The sequence below is a fragment of the Panicum virgatum genome, chromosome 9K (genome assembly GCF_016808335.1).
Source record: "Panicum virgatum strain AP13 chromosome 9K, P.virgatum_v5, whole genome shotgun sequence".
Taxonomy (NCBI): Eukaryota; Viridiplantae; Streptophyta; class Magnoliopsida; order Poales; family Poaceae; genus Panicum; species Panicum virgatum.
In genome coordinates, this window is record NC_053144.1 from 59,619,882 (window position 1) to 59,639,394 (window position 19,513).

The 19,513-nt window shown below is 45.4% G+C and overlaps 1 protein-coding gene and 2 long non-coding RNA genes across 3 annotated transcripts; 1 reads left to right on the forward strand and 2 right to left on the reverse strand.

The window, feature by feature from the left end:
- Nucleotides 1-1,750: 1,750 nt before the first annotated feature.
- LOC120652866 (ent-kaurenoic acid oxidase-like) lies at nucleotides 1,751-4,795 on the forward strand. The gene is made up of 8 exons (XM_039930800.1): nucleotides 1,751-2,056; nucleotides 2,185-2,662; nucleotides 2,741-3,004; nucleotides 3,660-3,749; nucleotides 3,839-3,917; nucleotides 4,010-4,116; nucleotides 4,248-4,369; nucleotides 4,540-4,795. The coding sequence occupies exons 1-8, from the start codon at nucleotides 1,761-1,763 to the stop codon at nucleotides 4,640-4,642; spliced, it is 1,539 nt and encodes a 512-aa protein (XP_039786734.1). The 5' UTR covers nucleotides 1,751-1,760; the 3' UTR covers nucleotides 4,643-4,795.
- On the reverse strand, nucleotides 3,978-6,280 carry LOC120652868. Its single transcript, XR_005666666.1, has 2 exons — nucleotides 6,200-6,280; nucleotides 3,978-4,672 (listed from the first exon to the last, which is right to left on the reverse strand). It is a non-coding gene; the product is annotated as an uncharacterized LOC120652868 (long non-coding RNA).
- Nucleotides 6,281-18,460: 12,180 nt separating this feature from the next.
- LOC120652870 lies at nucleotides 18,461-19,376 on the reverse strand. The gene is made up of 3 exons (XR_005666667.1): nucleotides 19,301-19,376; nucleotides 18,764-18,903; nucleotides 18,461-18,667 (listed from the first exon to the last, which is right to left on the reverse strand). It is a non-coding gene; the product is annotated as an uncharacterized LOC120652870 (long non-coding RNA).
- Nucleotides 19,377-19,513: the final 137 nt, after the last annotated feature.

Here is a 19,513-nt window from a genome sequence, read left to right on the forward strand (position 1 = left end):
GATAAAGTAAAGTAAGTAACTCTCCTTAAAAAAAAGTAAAGTAAGTAACTAGGAAGATATATACAGTCCTACTCTAGTAGGAGCTGCTCGTGGTGCTCGTTGTTACAAAGTCTCATATTCAATCACGTTCAAGCTCAAGTGGCTAGTGCGAAAAGACGTGTAGTCTAGTGATTACAAGAGCCTCAGTAGCACTTTAGAGATTCTGCGATTCGACTCTCCATGAGAGCGAATATTTTAGAATGTAACGGCGTTGTGCTTTCAGTGGTAGACGACTTTCTTATTGACAGGAAGGCGCCAGTGGTGATTTCATCAATCTTGAGAATTTGCTAGCATAGGACTAGAACTTACGTATATACATTCATAGAGATAAGCGTGTGCGTGCATTATGAGTGTTTGAGTTGTACTATGTAATTTAAAAAAATTAAATGGCTAGTGCGCTAGGAAATAATTATAAAGACGCGGCACAAATTCCTGCAGTCCCAAAATGTAATCATGCTAATATTCTCCTTGCATACGTGTGCTCCAACCACCGGGGCACGTCCAAGTTAACGCAACCAATCGTCCGACACAGCTACCTTGGCGCATCTAGGACGAACGAAAATGAAGACCAACGCAGACGCGCGCGTAGCGCGGTGGTGGAAGTCTCCGGTTGGGAGCCCACCCGCCCAGGTTCGATCCCCGGCTGTGACGTTCCTGGGTGCTGCACCGGGGTTTAATCCCCAGAATTTCTTTGGGAGCCTCAAGCTCGTGTGGTGTTTAGATACGCCTATGAATCATAATGAGATGACGTGCCCGTCAACTTGCATATCTGGAAGGCGTGTGTGTATGGGTTGTAATGTCGAATTAGTCAGGGAGTGCGTGTGGTGTTTAGATAGGGAGAGTTCAACTTGCATCTCTGGAAGCGCGTGTGTGTATGGGTTGCGTGTGTGTATGGGTTGTAATATCGAATTAGTCAGGGAGTGCGTGTGGTGTTTAGATAGGGAGAGTTCAAAGTTCAACTTGCATCTCTGGAAGTGCGTGTGTGTATGGGTTGTAGTGTCGAGTTAGTCAGGGAGTGCGTGTGGTGTTTAGATAGGGAGTGAGTTCAGATACTACAATTTGTACCTAGGTGAGGCACTCAAAAAATGAAGACCAACTGTTCGTTGGAGGCCTCTCGGTAGATTCCATGCCAGCGTGTCTTGTCCTGTTGTCCAGTGTCCTTGTCCCGTTGTCCGTGTCCCCCTCACCGATGAGGCGATGACGCGGGTGAGCTATAGCCGCCGGGCCCTCCAAAACTTGGACGGAAGGCAGCGTCTGGTCCTTGAAAACTCCAGCAGTGGCGATCCCGCGAGGTCCACGAGAAGATGCTGAACGCAGATACCATGCCCGTGCAGCTGCGCCACGGTTTGGCGGTTCTCCCTTTGCTCGTTCTTGACTGCGCAGACAGAGATGATGAGCATGATAAGTTGATAACAATTGGGGTTTTGAGACGCAAGTCGAGTAACTAGGAAGAGGATCATAGCATACGCGCATCAGATGTGTGTCACGTTTAACTTTTATCGAATTGCTTAGGCGCTCTTGCCTGAATATAATAATTAAGTCTCAATGCGTAAGCTAAAACTTGAAGTGTACCAAAGTTAAACAAGGAAATTAAACTAAGGACTAACACTTGATCACGACGCTGCGTCCTTCAGTCTGTGGCAACGCTCCCAAGTCCAAATATATGAATGGCTGCCACCGTCTCCCAGGTCCCAATTCTCGACACAAGCTACTAGGAACACATGTTTTGGACACCAGTAACCGTCGTCAGTGGTCCTTGTGCTTTTCTGCCTTCCGGCCTCGAGGGCATGGCAGGCCCGGGTTTGTGGGCAGCGGTTGCCGCCGTGGTGATCGTGGCCATCGACGCCATCGTACGGAGGGCCCACGGGTGGGCCAGGGAGGCCTCCCTCGGCGCCGGAAGGAGGGCCCGGCTGCCACCGGGGGACATGGGGTGGCCCATCGTCGGCGCCATGTGGGCGTTCCTCCGGGCCTTCAAGTCCGGCGACCCCGACTCCTTCATCGGCTCCTTCATCCGACGGTGAGCGCTGCCGGCCGTCTCCTCCCTCCTCTCCTGCACGAACCATGGCCGTCCATCGACGCACGTGGCATTACCCGCGAGTGTCTGACCTATCTGATGGCGGGACACCATCGCTCACGACGCTGCAGGTTCGGGCGCATCGGCATGTACAGGGCCTTCATGTTCAGCTGCCCGACAATCCTGGTCACCACCCCGGACGCCTGCAAACGGGTGCTCATGGACGACGACAGCTTCGCCCAAGGGTGGCCCAAGGCCACCGTCGCGCTCATCGGCAGCAAGTCCTTCTTCGCCTTACCCCGCGAGGAGCACCGGAGGCTGAGGAAGCTCACTGCCGCGCCCATCAACGGCTCCGACGCGCTCAGCACGTACCTGGGCTTCATCGACAGCACCGTGGCGGAGGCGCTGCGCCGGTGGTCGGAGGCCGGCGAGATTGAGTTCCTAACGGAGCTGCAACGGGTAACGTTCAAGATCATCGTGCAGATATTCCTGACCGCGGCCGATTACGCCACCATGCAGGCGCTGGAGAGGAGCTATACCGACCTCAACAATGGGATTAGAGCCATGGCCATTAACCTTCCCGGCTTCACCTTCCACAAGGCTTTCAAGGTCGCCAATGCCCGATCTTTAAGCAACATCGATGGACATTGACACGCCGAGCTAACAGAAGCACGCCCAACATTTCAGGCTCGCAAGAAGCTAGTATCTGTGCTGCAGGGTGTCCTGAACAAGAGGAGGGTGGCGGCGACGAAGGGTCTCCCCAAATCGAACATGGGCATGATGGATCGCCTGATCGAGGCCGAGGACGAGCATGGGAGGAGGCTGGACGACGAGGAGATCATTGACATCCTCATCTTGTACCTGAACGCGGGGCATGAGTCGTCCGCACACATCTCCATGTGGGCTACGGTGTTTTTGCAGGAAAACCCAGAGATATTTGCAAAGGCAAAGGTAAGCAAAATGTGGTTCCCTTTTCAGATTTACTCCTCGTCAATAATCGACTGAAATCTTCGTTATCCATCAAACACCAAGATGTATACTAAAAATTGAATGAAGATGAAGATTTCAGGTTAGAGTTGGGGGTTTGGGGCTACCCTCGATGCCAGGTTGTATGTTGTAGAGGGAGCTTCCGGCGGTTCGCCGGAAGGCAGTGGAGGCGGGAGAGACAGCAGCAGATCGAGTGGAGGCGGCGATGGCGCCACCGGAGCCGAGCGATGGAGGGTCCCCGGTGGGCGATGGAGGCGGCGGGGGCGTCTTGGCCGAATGGGTTAGTGTTGGGCCGTGGAGGAGGGCGGCGGCGGAGGCGGCGGAGGCCGCCGGAGCCGAGCGGGACGCGGCGGGGGAGTCACGAGGAAGACGATTTGCGAGGAAAACGAGTGGATGCAGGAGAGAAAAAGATAATAGAGAGAACGTAAATCAGGACGGTTGGATTTAGATCCAATGACTATGAAAGGGTGACTAATGGAAAACTAAATCTCAATCAATTGACAAGGAGATACATATTAGTACTTCTGCTTTTTGTAACGAAACAGAAATGCATCCATACATGGAAGCAACAATTTTTTTGTTTAGTTTTTGAACTGATAGTTGTGCGGTACAATTTTAGGAGGAGCAAGAGGAGATTATTCGAAACATTCCACCAACACAGAAGGGGATTGGCCTGAGAGACTTCAGGAAGATGGAGTACCTCTCCCAGGTATAGTAGTCCTGAGCTCAGCAGAATGCTCCCTACACTCTAGGCAGTAACTCTCACTGACATTTATCGACACACAAAAAATGTTGAAGGTTATTGATGAGACGCTGCGCTTTGTCAACATCTCATTCGTTTCATTCCGTGAGGCGAAGAAAGATGTCTTCGTGAACGGTGCGCTTAATTCAGAAATCTCTCGTTCTCTGCCTCTTTGATTACTTCTGAATCACAAAATCAGCAGCTCAACTAGCTACACATGCCGACAGGCTACTTGATACCCAAGGGTTGGAAGGTTCAACTGTGGTACAGAAGTGTGCACATGGATCCTGAAGTTTATCCTGACCCCAAGAAGTTTAACCCATCAAGATGGGAGGTACAGATAATTTCAATTTACAGAGGGTTGCCGCTCTGAATAATCCTAGAAGCATCAAACTGCAATGCTGAACTTGTTTGTTATTGATAACAAGCTACCTGAACTTGAAGCTTTTATTGAACTATTTTTAGGGTAACTCGCCGAGATCTGGCACGTTTCTTCCCTTTGGACTTGGAACCAGACAGTGCCCTGGAAATGATCTTGCGAAGCTGGAGATCTCCATCTTCCTCCACCATTTCCTTCTTGGTTACAAGTAGGTTGTCTAGACTCTAGACAGAAACTAATAGTAGTAATTTCCCAGGCTTGCTTTGCATCTAGTCTTATGCAAGGTCAAGAAATCATCGTCAGTTTGTTCGAATGAAAGTTATATCCAAATGTCAATCGAAGTTGTCTGTGTCATTTTTTTTCCTTTCTTGCGCACAGGCTCACAAGGACAACTCCAAGCTGCCGGATAAGATACCTCCCTCACCCTAGGCCGGTGGACAATTGCTTGGCAAAGATCACCAAGGTTTCTGATGAACAATAAGGCTTGGATCAAACTATGGCATGTGGCTTCCTGTAAAAAAAAACACATTTTATGTTTGTCAGCAATAAACGCATAGTATTTTATTATCGCGCTTTGTTGAGCCGTGATGAGCCTCACATGAGGCTATGACAAGGATTCTAAGACATTCCCGAACTTTTTTCTTGCTTTGCTTCATCATCACAAATAAACTGAACTTCCTTTAAAAAATTAGCTGAAGTTGTCTCCAACTCGTCAGGCCCGTTTGGAAGGGCTCCTTAGCGGCTTCAGGCAAAACCCTCCTAAACAGGGATAGCCCCCTTGCTTACCGTTTTTGACCTCCGAAGGGCATGTTGTGGTGTGAATGAAGGCCAGCATCGGCCGGCAATGGGAGCTCGAGGCCCGGGCTGAGGCATTCGGCCGACGCGGGAGCTCGACCGCAGGTGGCCGGCGGGCGCGGGAGCTGCAAGCGCCAGCGGAGGCAGATGGCCGGCGGCGGGAGCTCAAACCGTGGGCGGAGGTGGCTGGCTGGCGGCGGGAGCTTGAATCGTGGGCGGAGGCGGGTGCCCAGCTTGAGGTGGGCGCGGAGGAGGCCGACCCACGGCGGGAGCTAGCTCCAGGCGCGGGTGGATGGAAGACCAATGACCAATAAAACTGAGGGTTCTACCTTAGCAATACTCAACACCTAAGCTGACAGTCCATTTTGTTTTGAGCGATGTTATAGATAGCAGTATAGAATAGCTGAATGATTTTGCCCTTTTGCTGAAGATGGGCCGACCTTGCTTCTCTTTTTCTCCCAATAGATGCAAACTTAGATTAGAGAACAGAAAAATACACCCCAGGTACTCAAACTTGTATTGATGTGTCAGTTAGGTCTCTAAATTTTTAAAATACATATTTAGGTCCCTTAGCTGTATAGAGGTTCATCCAGGTTCCAAACATGACACACGAGCTCCTAGCGCCGACGTGGCATGCCACGTGGTGCCACACTAATGAACATTCACAAAAATTCATCTGCAGTGTTTTATCTTCTCCTATTGGTCCTCTCTTCTTCCTGGCGTCATTCCACACACACACGTACACCCCGTCTTTCTTATCCCAGCTCAAGACAAGCCAAGTTGTCAAGGAAAAAACACTCCTAACAGGCTTAACATATTGTGATGATATCTTGTATCAGATTCAGAAATATTAAGTATCCATATTTCTGTACTTAACTACTAAATTATTGGCATGCTCGATTGCTATGGTACAGATCTACAGGTGGCCATATTTGATCAAAATAGAGATATACATGCACTTATGCCTTTCATATCTTGTATTCAGATCATGGCACCGAATAAAATTTTGAATTAGCCCTGTAGTTTTCAAACATGTGAATCTTAAATTGCTGTATTTCTAGTGCATGAAGAGACGAAGATGCATGCTACTGCAGTACGTCGTCGAGTAGACATCCAGTAGCTAGAGAGTAGAGACATGGCTATCTCACAGGTCAGAAAACAAACCTCGTCAATCCAACTCATGCCAAATGATACGATCACACAACGGATAAAACCTCAGCATGGAAGGGGATCAACCCAATACCTCGCAGTTGATTCTATCTTGGATTGTGCTCCGCAGTTGCCAGACAAAGCCTCGCGGATGACGAGAGCCACCACCCAGCACCCACCCACCCACCCACTCCTGCACAACTTGAACGAAAGGCAGCGCTCGGCCCTTCAATTCCAGCAGGGGCGAGTGGCGACCCCGCGAATCCCGCGATGTGTCCATGAGAAGATGCCAGACGCAGATACCATGCCCGTGCAGCTACGCCACGGTTTGTCGGTTCCTCACACAGAGACAGGGATGACGCGCATGGTAACAATTTTGAAGACGCGCCTAGCGTAATTAGGGAGTGGATGCGCCGCAGACGTACTATGCCACGTTTAACTTTTGTTATGGAATTGTTCAGGCTCTTCTGCGTAGAGAAGATAAGTCGGAATCCGTAAGCTAAAACTAGAAGTGTACCGAGGTTTAATTAAACTAATCTTGGAACTGGTGCTCCTACACGGGCTAATTAGAATTAGTATAAAAATAAAGATTATAGCTGCTAATAATTATAATTTTATATCTCGCACTCTCTTTCATCTATTAAAGATTCTAAACCATACTCTAAAATACATATTTATCATTATCTATTTGCAACAGATTTTATTTTGCATCACACCTCCATGTGTATTTGATGTATATTTAATTGAACTATTTATTTGTAAATTGCTATTCTTATCTCTTCCATCATACATGAATACATAGTGATACATATTGTGGGTAGTATTTTTATATAAAAATAGCATAAATAATGATAGAAATAGTAATTTAGAATTTTATATTAGTGCACTTTAATATTTATTATAATTACATAATTTAGTTCCAGATTTAAGGGTTACTTTAACCTTTAATAATGATATTGATAATTTATATGCAAATTTAGATGGTTATTTGCATTATTTTTATAATGGCATAGGTGGTAATTTAATTATACTAAGATTAGGGGATTAGTTTAGCTTTTATTATAATGGCGAAGGTGGGTAATTTAAATACATGTTTAGGGGTTAGTCTATTTTATAATGGTAGAGTTGGATAGTTTATTAAAAAGAATAATATATCCAATAACTATTATGATTAGAGTTGTGGATTAATGGATAAATATTTCTTATGTTTGTGAGAATTTATAGAATTTCTCTATTTTTAGAGTGTCCACCTAACATTCTATATGACTTCATGTGGAAGCTTTTGAGCCTCAATTAGTAAGACGTAGTAAGATAAGGAAAAGATGTTATGTCTATGACAACAACGCTCCCTTATATATGCAGAGCTGCCATCCGTCTCCCAAACCAAGCAGAGCAACACAACCCGTTTTGGGATTTTTTTTATTTTTAACCTTTTTTAATATTATTTTAATTTCAACCCGTATTGGGTTTTATTTGCAGGGAGTAGCCCGTTTGGTCGCGCCACTTGCCCCTCTGTCGCGCCGGTGCATGTGGCGCGACAGGGTGGCCACGCTGGCGGCCCTAGCCAGCGCTGCGCCGCGTCGGCGATGACGTGGCCCTCCCTGTCGCGCCACATGCACTGGCACGCGACAAGGCCAATGTCCTGGGCCCGCGCCGGCCTCTTCTCCCCCACCCTCCCTTTCCTTCCCTCACTCCACCCTGACCAGAGCGCGTCCAGGGTCGCCGCCGGCCGCCGCCCCTCCCAGATCCCCCCCAAATCCGGTGTTTGGGGGGGAGTGGGGGAAACGTTCCCCACCCTTCCCCGAAGGTATTGCTCCCATTTTTTCCTCCTTTAACCATGCACATTTGTAGATATTAGCGATTCTTGGTGATTAGGGTTTGGTTCTTGATTTGAAAAATAATGTCGTAGTTGATAGTTTTGTCATGATTAGTGCTTTAGATGATGCGTAGATGGTACTCTGCTCTCGATTTGGACGTGAGGTAGTACGTGCATGCATCGATTAATATGATTTCTAGAATTGAGTAGTGGGGATGTTAATATGGGTTTCACTCATGGATACTAGGCACCGTGAAGAATTGTATTTGTAGTTGATTTCTTTGTATAAGTGATGAAGGTACTCCGATTTCTTTTTTGTTGTAGATGGACGAATTAGTTCGGGTTTTTCATGGTGGTATGGTTAAGGAAAATGGAGAGTTTGAGAATATGGTAGAGGATATCGAACTGTTCGATAGTCCTCCATTGTTAAAGGATTTGGTAGACCGGGTGGTTTCCAAACATTCATGTGGAATTGATGAAATATCTCTGAGGGGTAGATTTGATTGTGGTAAAGCTAGAGCACATTATGTTTTGATGACATTGGAATCTGAGATGCATTGGAGAAATTACAAGGATATAGTAGCTCGTGCAAATGTGATTTGTTTGGAGGTGGTTGTTGAATTAACCCATAGAACAAGATTAGAAGAACCAGTTGGGAGAGTAGATGAAATTCCATTTCCTATTGAGAATATGACTCAAGAGTCAACCTTTGTAGAAGATGTCCCAAATCTCACTTGTGCTTCGGATTACGATATGGCAGTCGCTTCCGATCATTTGGGGCCAGATAGCTTCGAGGCACAAGATGACATGGATGCTGCAGATGATGATGATATTTCTTTAGGTTCAGAGGACAGTGAATACGATAGTAGTGATGAGGACGACGATGGTGAAGACACCGGGGTAGAAGAACGGGAGGGTAATGGTGTAGAGGCCCAAGTAGAGCAGGAAAATGATGCCGGCGATGGAGCCAACGCAATTGATGATGATCAACGATTTATTTATACCACCGAGGAGTTGCGCATGTTGAAGTTAGCCCACGTTGAAGTCACTGCGGTATCAAATGCTAAGGACCTTAGCAGGATCGATAGAGCCATTTGTGACTCAACTATTTTTGAAAGTGAGTGTGTAATTGATAGTGACTGTCCGGAGATTCGAAAGGACATGAAGTTCAATTCCCTTCCAGAGTTGCAGTTTTTCTTGGCTGATTATGCAGTGCGTCACCACCGACCATTTTATGTGGTTCATTCAGACAAGAGGGTATGCTACGATGTGCTATGCAAGCAGGGATGCCTTTGGGGTGTTTGGGCACGTATCGTTAGTGGCACCGGTCAGTGGAAGATCACCAATGTAAAACAGCCTCACACATGTGCATCGTCGAAGCTGAAGCAAGTTCATGCACAGTGCACCGCACGTTACCTTGCTCATCGGATCCTTGGTATTGTTCAGAAGGACAGCGACACCTCAGTTCCATCGCTTTATGGAGTCTATTTTCTCTTTAAGTTCTTACCGGGTGAAGTACTCCAAAGCGTGGCGTGCAAAGCAACATGCTATAGCTCTGTTGTGGGGAGATTGGTTAGAGTCATATGCCAGGGTGCCCAGGGTGTTGACGGGCATGTCTCTCTTCAATCCAGGCATAAGATGGTTCACGTACACGGGAAACATGATGCTCCCTCATAACGGAGTGTACAAGCATGTTTTACAAAGGGTGTTCTGGTATTTTCCCCAATGTGCTGAAGCATTCCAGCATTGCCAACCTGTGATTCTCGTGGACGCCACATTCCTGACGGGTAAATATAAGGGGGCACTAATGATGGCTGTTGCCGTGGACCCTGATAGGCAACTAGTCCCTCTAGCATTTGCTTTGACCGAAGGAGAAAACAATGACAGCTGATCTTGGTTTATGAAGCTGGTGCGGCTGTATGTGTTGGGTCCCTCGAGGCAAGTTTGTATGATATCTGACCGGCACCATGGTCTCCTAAACTGTGTTAAAGAGCACATGGATGGATTTCCACCTCTTGTGCATAGGTGGTGCATGCGACACTTTGCAGCAAATATGTGGAGGCGTCAGAAAAAGAAAGAACTAATTGGGAAACTGAAGTTGTTGTGTTCAGTGCACACGGAGAAAGCTTTTGAAGAAAAACTTGCTGATTTAGAAAAGGACATGAATGAGAGGGCCAAGGAGTGGTTGAAAGGTGAAATGGTGGACAAGGACAAATGGGCTCTTGCTTTTGATGACGAGGGGAGGCGGTACGGTATCATAACCACAAACAACGCTGAGTCAGTGAACAATATATTCAAAGGTATTCGATCAAGACCTGTTGCTGGCATTGTAGAGTTCTCTTTCGAAAAGTTGAACGAGTACTTCGTCGATAGATGGGGGAAAGCTCGGAGTTTGTTGGACAAGGGTCAACAGTGGGGACTAATAGCGCATGAACACCTTGGGGATGCCGAGAATAGATCGGTGAACCAACTTGTAGCGCCTTACGGGCCTGAAAGAATGATTTATGGTGTTAGAGGAGCAGGTGGTACAAATATAGGAGGTGAGAGTCATGGAGGACGCCATTACAAAGTGGACCTCAGACCTGGAGACTGTACCTGTATGACTCCACAATTGTTACACCTTCCATGCTCGCACATAATAACGGCATGTAGGGCCCGCGGTTTTTGTTTCAAAAGCCCCACTTACTTGAGTCCGTACTACGCTCGGTCGAACACAATCAAAATATGGGAGGCTAGTTTTGAACCTTACCTGGATCCATCTCAATGGCCGGAGTACGAGGGAGTAGAGTACGTGCCGGATGCGTCACTGTTGAAACCTAAGAAAGGAAGGAGGCGAAAGAAAAGGCTCAAAGGTGATATGGATGAGGCGCAAGGTCGGGCTAGTGTAGACTACGGAACCGGTGACTTTGATGAGGACAAGAGCCAAAACTGTTGCTCCAAGTGCCATAGATTTTGTTCTCAGTGCAAATGTAAGAAGAAAAAGAAATCTAAACAAAAAAGAACGACCCAACCTACCCCGAGAAAGAGAAAAAGGCATAGCACACATGTTTGTGCTTAGTATGAATAATAATTAGCAATACAAGTTTAAATAGAGTTCAGTATTACTCAGTAATCGTTGTTGCAATATTATTTAATGATTGTCTATATTTATTGTTTTAATTACCATGATCATTGTAAATACTTTTTTGGTTCATTTTTCTGTTGGTTCTAACTGATCATGTTTTGATTTGTCACTGCAGGATGGCGCACCCCAGGTTCCCCCTACTGGAGACGTTCTATGACTCCAACCACCGAGCACACATCCTAGTTGACTGCGGTGAGGTTTGTATTTGTTTTACCGAGCACACCTTCATTTATAAAAATTTTTCCTGCCCTGTAACGACTCGTTTGTTATGATATCAGGCGCTTCAGCCCCTCCGCCCACGTACCCACTCCCCACTTCGGTGGGATGAGCAGTACGTGCCGTACCTTCACCGGGCCGGGATGCTTCCTCTGGCGCGTGTTGTCTGTGCGGAGCTCCCAGTTATGGATGCACCTCTTTTGACTGCTTTTGTGGACCGATGGAGGCCGGAAACACATTCATTCCATTTACCTTGCGGGGAGGTCAACATCAGTATGCAAGATGTGGCGATGATTCTCGGGCTACCTTTAGAGGGCAATGCAGTGATCGGCATGATTCAGACTGATGGACGGAGGGATATGGTGGAGGCACACATTGGGATTCGACCTCCAAAACCACCCGAGGGAGTCAAGGATAGGAAGACCGCAGGGGTTAGCTTGGCTTGGTTGAAGCAGAATTTCAACCATTGTCCTCAGGGAGCACCTCAGGAGGCTGTAGAGCGGTATGCTCGCATGTGGTTGTGGCACCTGTTAGGGGGCTTCCTGTTTCCCGATGGTTCTGGAAACACCATCTCACGGATGGTCCTTCCAATTCTTGGACAGCAGTGGGAGAACATCGCTCAGTATAGCTGGGGGTCGGCAGCACTAGGTTGGCTTTACCGGCAGCTTTGTGACGCATGTAGGCATGCTGGCAATGACTCGAACCTAGGAGGTTGTGCATACCTCTTGCAAATCTGGATTTGGGAACGGTTTCCAGTCGGCCGGCCATACCGTAGTGAACTAGAGGTAATTCTTGGCTTACAATTAAATTTTGAGTTTAGTGCACATTATTTGTTGTTCTTAACCCTAATATGCCTCCCTTTGCAGGCGTGGCCGCACCATGATCCTGAGTCGAGGCCCACCATTGCTTGCTGGAAGAACATTGGAGCTGTCAGAGGGGATCCTTTGCGCCGGTACATGCGTTACATGGACGACCTAGACTGCCTCACACAAAATCAGGTACTATATGCATCCAAGGTTTTTAAATAAATATTTATGTCCCCTTTCTTACCTCAATTTGGGACACTATGACATCTACTTCCACTGCATTCATTGACCACCACTCGTCATCATCTCCATCATCAGGAACGTGGTCATGCTTAGAAGCACTCTTCCCTTTGTCATGCACTGCATTGTTCCCTTGGTTATGGACTACAAGTGTGTCCACTGCTTTTCCTTTCCTGTCAGACGGGTGATCCTGGGTAGGTAAGTCTCCTACAAGTGTCTTCATTGCCTCAATTTGAGTAGCTCTAACACCCAAAACCTCCGTGCTCGCGGATGACACATCCTTCTCAACGTTGGGCACCTTGTGTGGCAGATCGGCAACTAAGGCCTTGTGGCGGAACCACCAAAACTAACTGGGCCCGGGTGCACTGATATTTGTTGCTAGGCAACTCTGACCCAAATCGGCACGCACCGGTAGTTCCTCGAGTGAAGCCTCGATTAAAGCCACGCTATTCCAGGATCAGCAGACAACACTCACACGAAGGTGAGCCCAGAGATTACAACACAGAACACTTCATACATCTCAGAGTTTGCAGCGGAAAGTAAATTTATTACAAAACATGTTCAGAGTAGCGAAGTACTACAGAGTTCCAAACTACACAAATTATTCAAGTGTCATAGTTCAGCGGAAGCATTAAAAGGTAACTAGCGAAATAACATGACGCATCGATAAAGCCCGTACGAAAGCGTCACTCAGCAGGAGGGTGATTAGCACTAGCTGAAGGACCATCCCACTCAAAAGACCAGCCCGGAGGCAAGGTACACGGCCAAGCAAGACTTGCAAACAGATCTTCGAAGTTAGTACCTGAAAAACAGTGCCACAAGCAAGGCTGAGTATACTAATACTCAGCAAGACTGACCCGTCACCGGATATAACATAGTCCGATAACTAGACATGCAAGGCTTTTTGGTTTGTGGGGTTTGTTTGCCAAAAATGCCACTAAGAGTTGGTCCTTATTTTCAGATTTTATCTAGCCATCTTCTAGTTGGATTAACCATTCTAATTTGCAACTAACTCTACACAAACATGGTAGAGCAATCATTTAATCAACCAGCAGTATTATCATCATCATGTTCCACTTGTTACTCTGTGTGACCGAAAACATTAAGCAGACTCATGCCGTGAGAGGCGGACGATTCTGAATCGGATTTCAACCTGGTCAGGGGAACCTAGACCACACGTATGGGAACCAAGTCACCCACACAACATTTCCCCTTTCTTTCCAGTCCGTGGATCCTGAACACCCTCCCCGACTACAGAGCCCGACGTCTCTGCACCCGTACGTCCGGACAAAAAAAATAAAACCTACTTCTACCAAGAGGGTGCGAGATCGTTCCACTCGCTGGTCCAATCAGGTACTTCAGCTTACCGATTACCATATTTCTCGGCATGTGGCTAGTACTTTCAAACGCTTAACGAAATGAGCCACACACCGCGACCTTAGCCATTTTGCCTACACCAGCGGGGTATCACAACTACACAACCCCGCCCGTTGTCCTTATATTTCAGCAGGAATTAAAGTCAGTAAAATTCCTATATGCTCGCGAGAGGCAGGAAACCCCTCGACTTCTACCGTACCTAGTTAGCGGGGCAACTAGTCGAGAAAAAGATCCGGATAACAACCATAGGTACCTAGGGATCATGCACCTAAGGTTTTCGATCAACTCCTAGAAAACGTAAATGCGCAATAAAATTATTACAACATACACAAATAGTAAGATGAATATAATGCGTAAAATAATGGGATTATGCACCGGGGCTTGCCTTCTTGGGCACTGTTCAAAAGTAGCCTTTTGCTCTTCCGAACATTGGTTCGGGTCTTGATTCAAGTCAGTACAAATAAGAGAGACAACCTCCGGAGTGGTAGTATTCGCGGACACCAATTCGTAATCACCGTCGAGTAGATTTACCGTTTCTATATGCATGCAGAAATGATATTGTTACAACATGATATAAACATATTTCTTTCCTTCACTATAAAGTTGTAGTCCAGAATAGCACGTGTTTGTTGTGGTGGTCTTAGTTAACTTTATTTTCTGGGCAATCGTTTATAGAGTAGTTCTTAAATTCACTTTACTTCATAAAAGAGCTGTGTGTTTAGTTTTTCATTCTTATCATTAGAACATAGCAGACTTTCACTATTTCATAGCAACCCATTTACTCATGAGCTAGTGATGAAAAACTAAAGTAACTCAGATCAGGTACTTTAGCATCTATGGTATAGTTTTCAGCATCTAACCATAAAGTAATTAACCATACAAAGCATGAAGTAGATTACTCTAGTTGCTTCACCTTTTTGCACCGAAAGTTTGACATGGGTTCTGGTGCTACAAATTTTATGGGAGCATAAAAAAAGCATCTACTCAGTACTGAAATTTCTCCAGATTTTATCTACTCATAAAAACGGAGTTATAAAATTAACAAAAGTAACATGCTAGCATTAAGAATAAATTCCACAGGGAGTTCTGCACAGGTTATGTTTCTCAAAATTTTACCAGAGCCTAAACATGAACTAAACATGCTTCAGTAAAATTTTCAGGCATTATTTCTGGAATATGAATTACTCATGCATTAAACTATATATGAACATGCATAATCATTTGGATTTTAATATGACTAGTAATGCATGTGAAACTTTTACCATAGCTAGAACTCATTCAAACTAGTAACATATCCAAATATGAATACCAGATATAACATATTTCTTCCAGAACAAAAATAGCAAAACTAAACATGATATCTCAAGCATGGATTATAACTGTAAGAATATTCAGTAAATGGTGCTCAAACTTTGCAGTCATGTTCACATGACTAAAACAAGGTTTCAGAAATAAAACTAGATTTTTCTAAGCAAAGGAACTATATATCACAAATAAAGCCTACTTATCAAGCATTAACTCAAATATATAGTTAATTAGTTCAATAATTTCTCAAACTTTCACAACAGTAATGATTTAGTAACATTCATACACAGAAAAAGTTTCATACACAGATCACTAACAGTTCTACCAAAATTAATACATGAGCAATACTAATAGATTTAGGAATCTTGATCATTTGAGCAAGCAAAAGATTTCAAACAGAGCTCATATTTTTACCAGGTTCTTATAACAGTACTACGTTCAACATATACAAAAATAAAGCATAGTTTCTGAACTAAACTCCTAGAACATTTATGTGCCATTTAAACTAGTCTTTTTCTTAGATTAAAATAAAAGCAAAATATGAACGTGTGACTGTAACAAAAGTTGTAGTTCTTGTTTCAAGGATTCCAAAACATTTTAGTTTGTATTTTTCTGATTTTTATACGATTTTCTAGGCATTTTTTAAGTTTGCTGTTTTATGTTTAAGCACATTTTGCAGATTAGTCCTTGGAAGTTTTGGTTCTTCTCAAATGAGGTCCCTGGCGGAACTTCAGAACAGAGCAGGGAACGGAAGCGGCGTTTCCCGGCGATGGGGATGGCCGGCGGCGAGGGGAAACAGGGGGAAAAGGGAGAGGGGTTCACGCCGCACCTAATGGTGGTCTTGGCTCGCCGGGAGGTGGACGGAGGAGACGGTTCCATGGAGAGGGGCGGAACTCGTGTTCGGTGGCCGCCGGCGAGGGGGTTCTGGTGGCTCAGGGTGGCGGTTCTTGGGTCCTTGAGCACCACCAGTCAACGAGGAGCGCGAGGACGGGGTCGGAGGAGGCAATGCGGGGCGGTGGAGGCGGCTCCACAGCGAGCTCGAGCTCGCCGGCGCCAATGGCCGCGGTGGATGGGGTCTGGGCGCGCGAGGGGGCTCGGGGTCGTTTTATAGGCGGTGAAGGAGAGGGAGGGAGCTCCTGGGAGTGCAGTGCGCCATCCGGGGGAGGTTGATTCGGCCGGGCAGGGGCGGAGGTAGGCGACGGCGAGCGGCGACGTCGTTTGGGCGGCGTGGCGCATGGCGGGCGTCGTGGCGGCCGTCCAGGTCACCATGGGAGCGTGGCAAGCGGAGGACGAGCCAGGACGACGCGGTTCCGAGCCAAACCAGGGGCGCGCAGGCCCTTACGGCCGTTCCCGGGGCGGTTTGCCGTCGCCGGAGTACGGACGGCGTGAGAGGAGAGAGGTGTGCTGGCGGTGGCAGTTTCGTAAATAAACCAAAGTTCCAAAATCAGTTCTGTAATTTCAAATTTTCTCCCTCTTCTTGACCTTAAATGAAAAAGTGTTGAATACCACTTTTGCTCAGTTTTTCGAGATCTACAACTTTCATGTTATGTACTTTTTCATTCGAGCAACGGTTTAAGAGTTATTTAATTATTTCAACAACTGCCATTTAAAGTACTTATCATTTCATGTGAATTTTGGCACTTTTACTCCTAGGCTTCAACTAGGTTTTTGTTTATCATGACATGGTGAATATGCCTATTCATTTTCATAGGCTTCCTTGCATTGTTTTGAAGTTATTTTAACTTCCTTAACACTAGAAATAGAACTCCTATTTATTTGATTTGTTTAAATCTTGAATTTGCCAAAAAGTCTTTTAAATTAAACTATGTGTCACAAAAATATGAGTGTGTCTTTGTTCTACATTTTTATGACCAGTTGAGCATGAAAGTTCAAGAATATTAAAGGAACAAGTTTTATATCCACACATACTCTTATACAAGGATGCATTAGTGTTTTGTATAAATCTTTGTTATCATGAGCCAAAGGAATGTTTATGGTCCCTTGTTCAAAATTTCAGTTTGTTCACAACTCCAATTTGTCATTTAAGGAAGAACTAAATATTTTCTTACTAGACCTCCGAAGTAAGTATGTTTTATTTCTTCTCTTCCTTAAAGAAATTTCAAGATTTCAAAATACTTGTGCGTTGAATATTTGTGGCCTCATTTTATTATTTTGTTTGAACTAGTAGATCTTCACAAATCAAAGAATGGTTCCATTAATCATTTCATGTGATGGTTTTCCAGTTTGAATTTGATTTGCAGAGAAAGTTTATAGATCATTATGAAATGTGTATTTTATTACCTTATTACCACACATGTCAAGTTAAGTTTAAAAGTATACCAAATATTGTTTTTCAAGCACATTGCACTCATACATTTACACACAAGTTTGCAAAAACTAGATATAGGATTCTTATTTAAGTTTTCTTAGCTCATTTGTGTGTGAAGTTATGTTAATTGCCTGGCTTTGGTTAAACTGACACCAGAGGTGTCACAGGCCTGCATTGCCTCCATTTGATCCTCCTGAGCTAAATCCTCCATCTTTTCCATTTCTCCCATCCTCTTGTTAGCCTCCAATTTCTGAAAATATTCTTCCTATGAACCCTTTGGGTATTTAGCTTCCGGATCAACAGTAAAACCTTTCTTTGCTCTTTCCTCCCTTAACCTCTGCCTCTCCATCTCCTCCTCCTCCTTCTTCTTCTCATAATTTGCCAAAACCTCCCTATCTGTGAGGGGCCGTGGGTACTTGCTTCGGTTCCTCCTCCAATAAACAATGCAATCCTCAAGAGTTGCCTTTTCTGCTGCCTTCTTTCCATACTCACGCCGTAGGTCTTGGAGTACAGGCCCTGACAGAAATGACTCAAGGGGCAAAGTAACTTGGTAATCCTTCCTTATTTTCAGTTTTCTATTTAAAGTGTCTCGAGATTTCCAAGGCTCTTTTGTTCTGCCCAATTGCAACATTAGCTCATACCGGCCTTCGAACCACTCCCAATCACATGTCCTTCCCTCCTAAAAAATTATTGAGAGCCAAACATTCAGAAATGTTAATATACCAAATACTAGCACAATGACAGAATCATAAGGAGTTTCAACTTTGTGGTTAATATACGAACCTAATACTCTTCGTAGCTATTGCCACAGTAATATCCGTAGCCAAGCTCAGAAGGAACTATGCCTTTTGTGGGCAGAATACCACACTTGCATCGAAGACTAGGAGTAGTTGTACATGGCCATGGCTTCTTCCCACTCTCAAATTCTCGCACTTCCTCTTCTGTCGGCTAATGAGATCTAGGACCATAAATATACTCATTGAAGTCACATACTGGCCATCCATCCTGCATGACAAATAACATTAGCCACATAATTACAGCAAAATTAAAGAATCAATGCTACGGTACATGACACTTACTCTAGTCTTTAGCGAGTATCTAAAAAAGGGAGTAAACTTTGGAGGGACACCAATATTAGGCCATTGAAGTTTGGCACGAACACCGCAATGACATTTGGGAGGATTGTTCACACGATATATAGCAGCTTCTTGCTTCTCTTCCTCTGTCATAGGTGGTGGATTTGGTGGGGGAGGGACCCATCGTCTAAACTCATTGTACGCCCACGACTCTGACCGATAATAAGGGAACAGCCGAATTCTAGGATCGAACTTATCCGGACCATCGATCCACTGAAAGAAAAAGCAGTGGCAAGGAATCAATGAATCATTCCACTTGCATATGTAGAATGCTCTACCGGCCGTCTTGGGATGCCTCGATTGCTTCACCTCTGCCAGCTGATTGCCCGGTTCACAACGACAGAATGGAACTGGAAGGGCAGGAGGGACTGGGGCATCCTCATCACACTCGGATGGGTACTGTCCACCACCAAGCAGCTTGTACCGGGCATCGCTCATTGCCATGTGCACTGCAGATACATAAATTCAATTGCCATGTGAAATAAACAAAATACTTATGTAAACAAAAAGAAAATATTTATGGAAACAAAGTATATACTAATTAAGCACAATATACCAGCGCTCAAAATATAATATGTACATTCCTAAAACTATGGAATAAAATTACATGTAACTCATATTAACATCCCCACCACTCAATCCTAGAAATCATATTAATCGATGCATGCACGTACTACCTCACGTCCAAATCGAGAGCAGAGTACCATCTACGTATCATCTAAAATCCTAATCATGATAAAACTATCAACAACACCACCATTTCTCATATCAAGAACCTAACCCTAATCAAAAAAACCACCAATAACTACTAATGCACGTTAAACGATGAGATATTAGGGGCAATACCTTCGGACAAGGATGGGGAACGATTCCCCGCACTTTTTCCTCTCAAAAAATCCGATTTGGGGGGGGGGGTCTTGGGCGGCGGCGGGCGGCGGCGTCGCCCTGGCTGCAGTTCTGGTCGGGGAGGAGGAGGGAAAGAAAGGGAGGGTGGGGGAGAAGGGGCCGGCGCGGGCCCAGAACATTGGCCTTGTCGCGCCAGCCCGCATGGCGCGACAA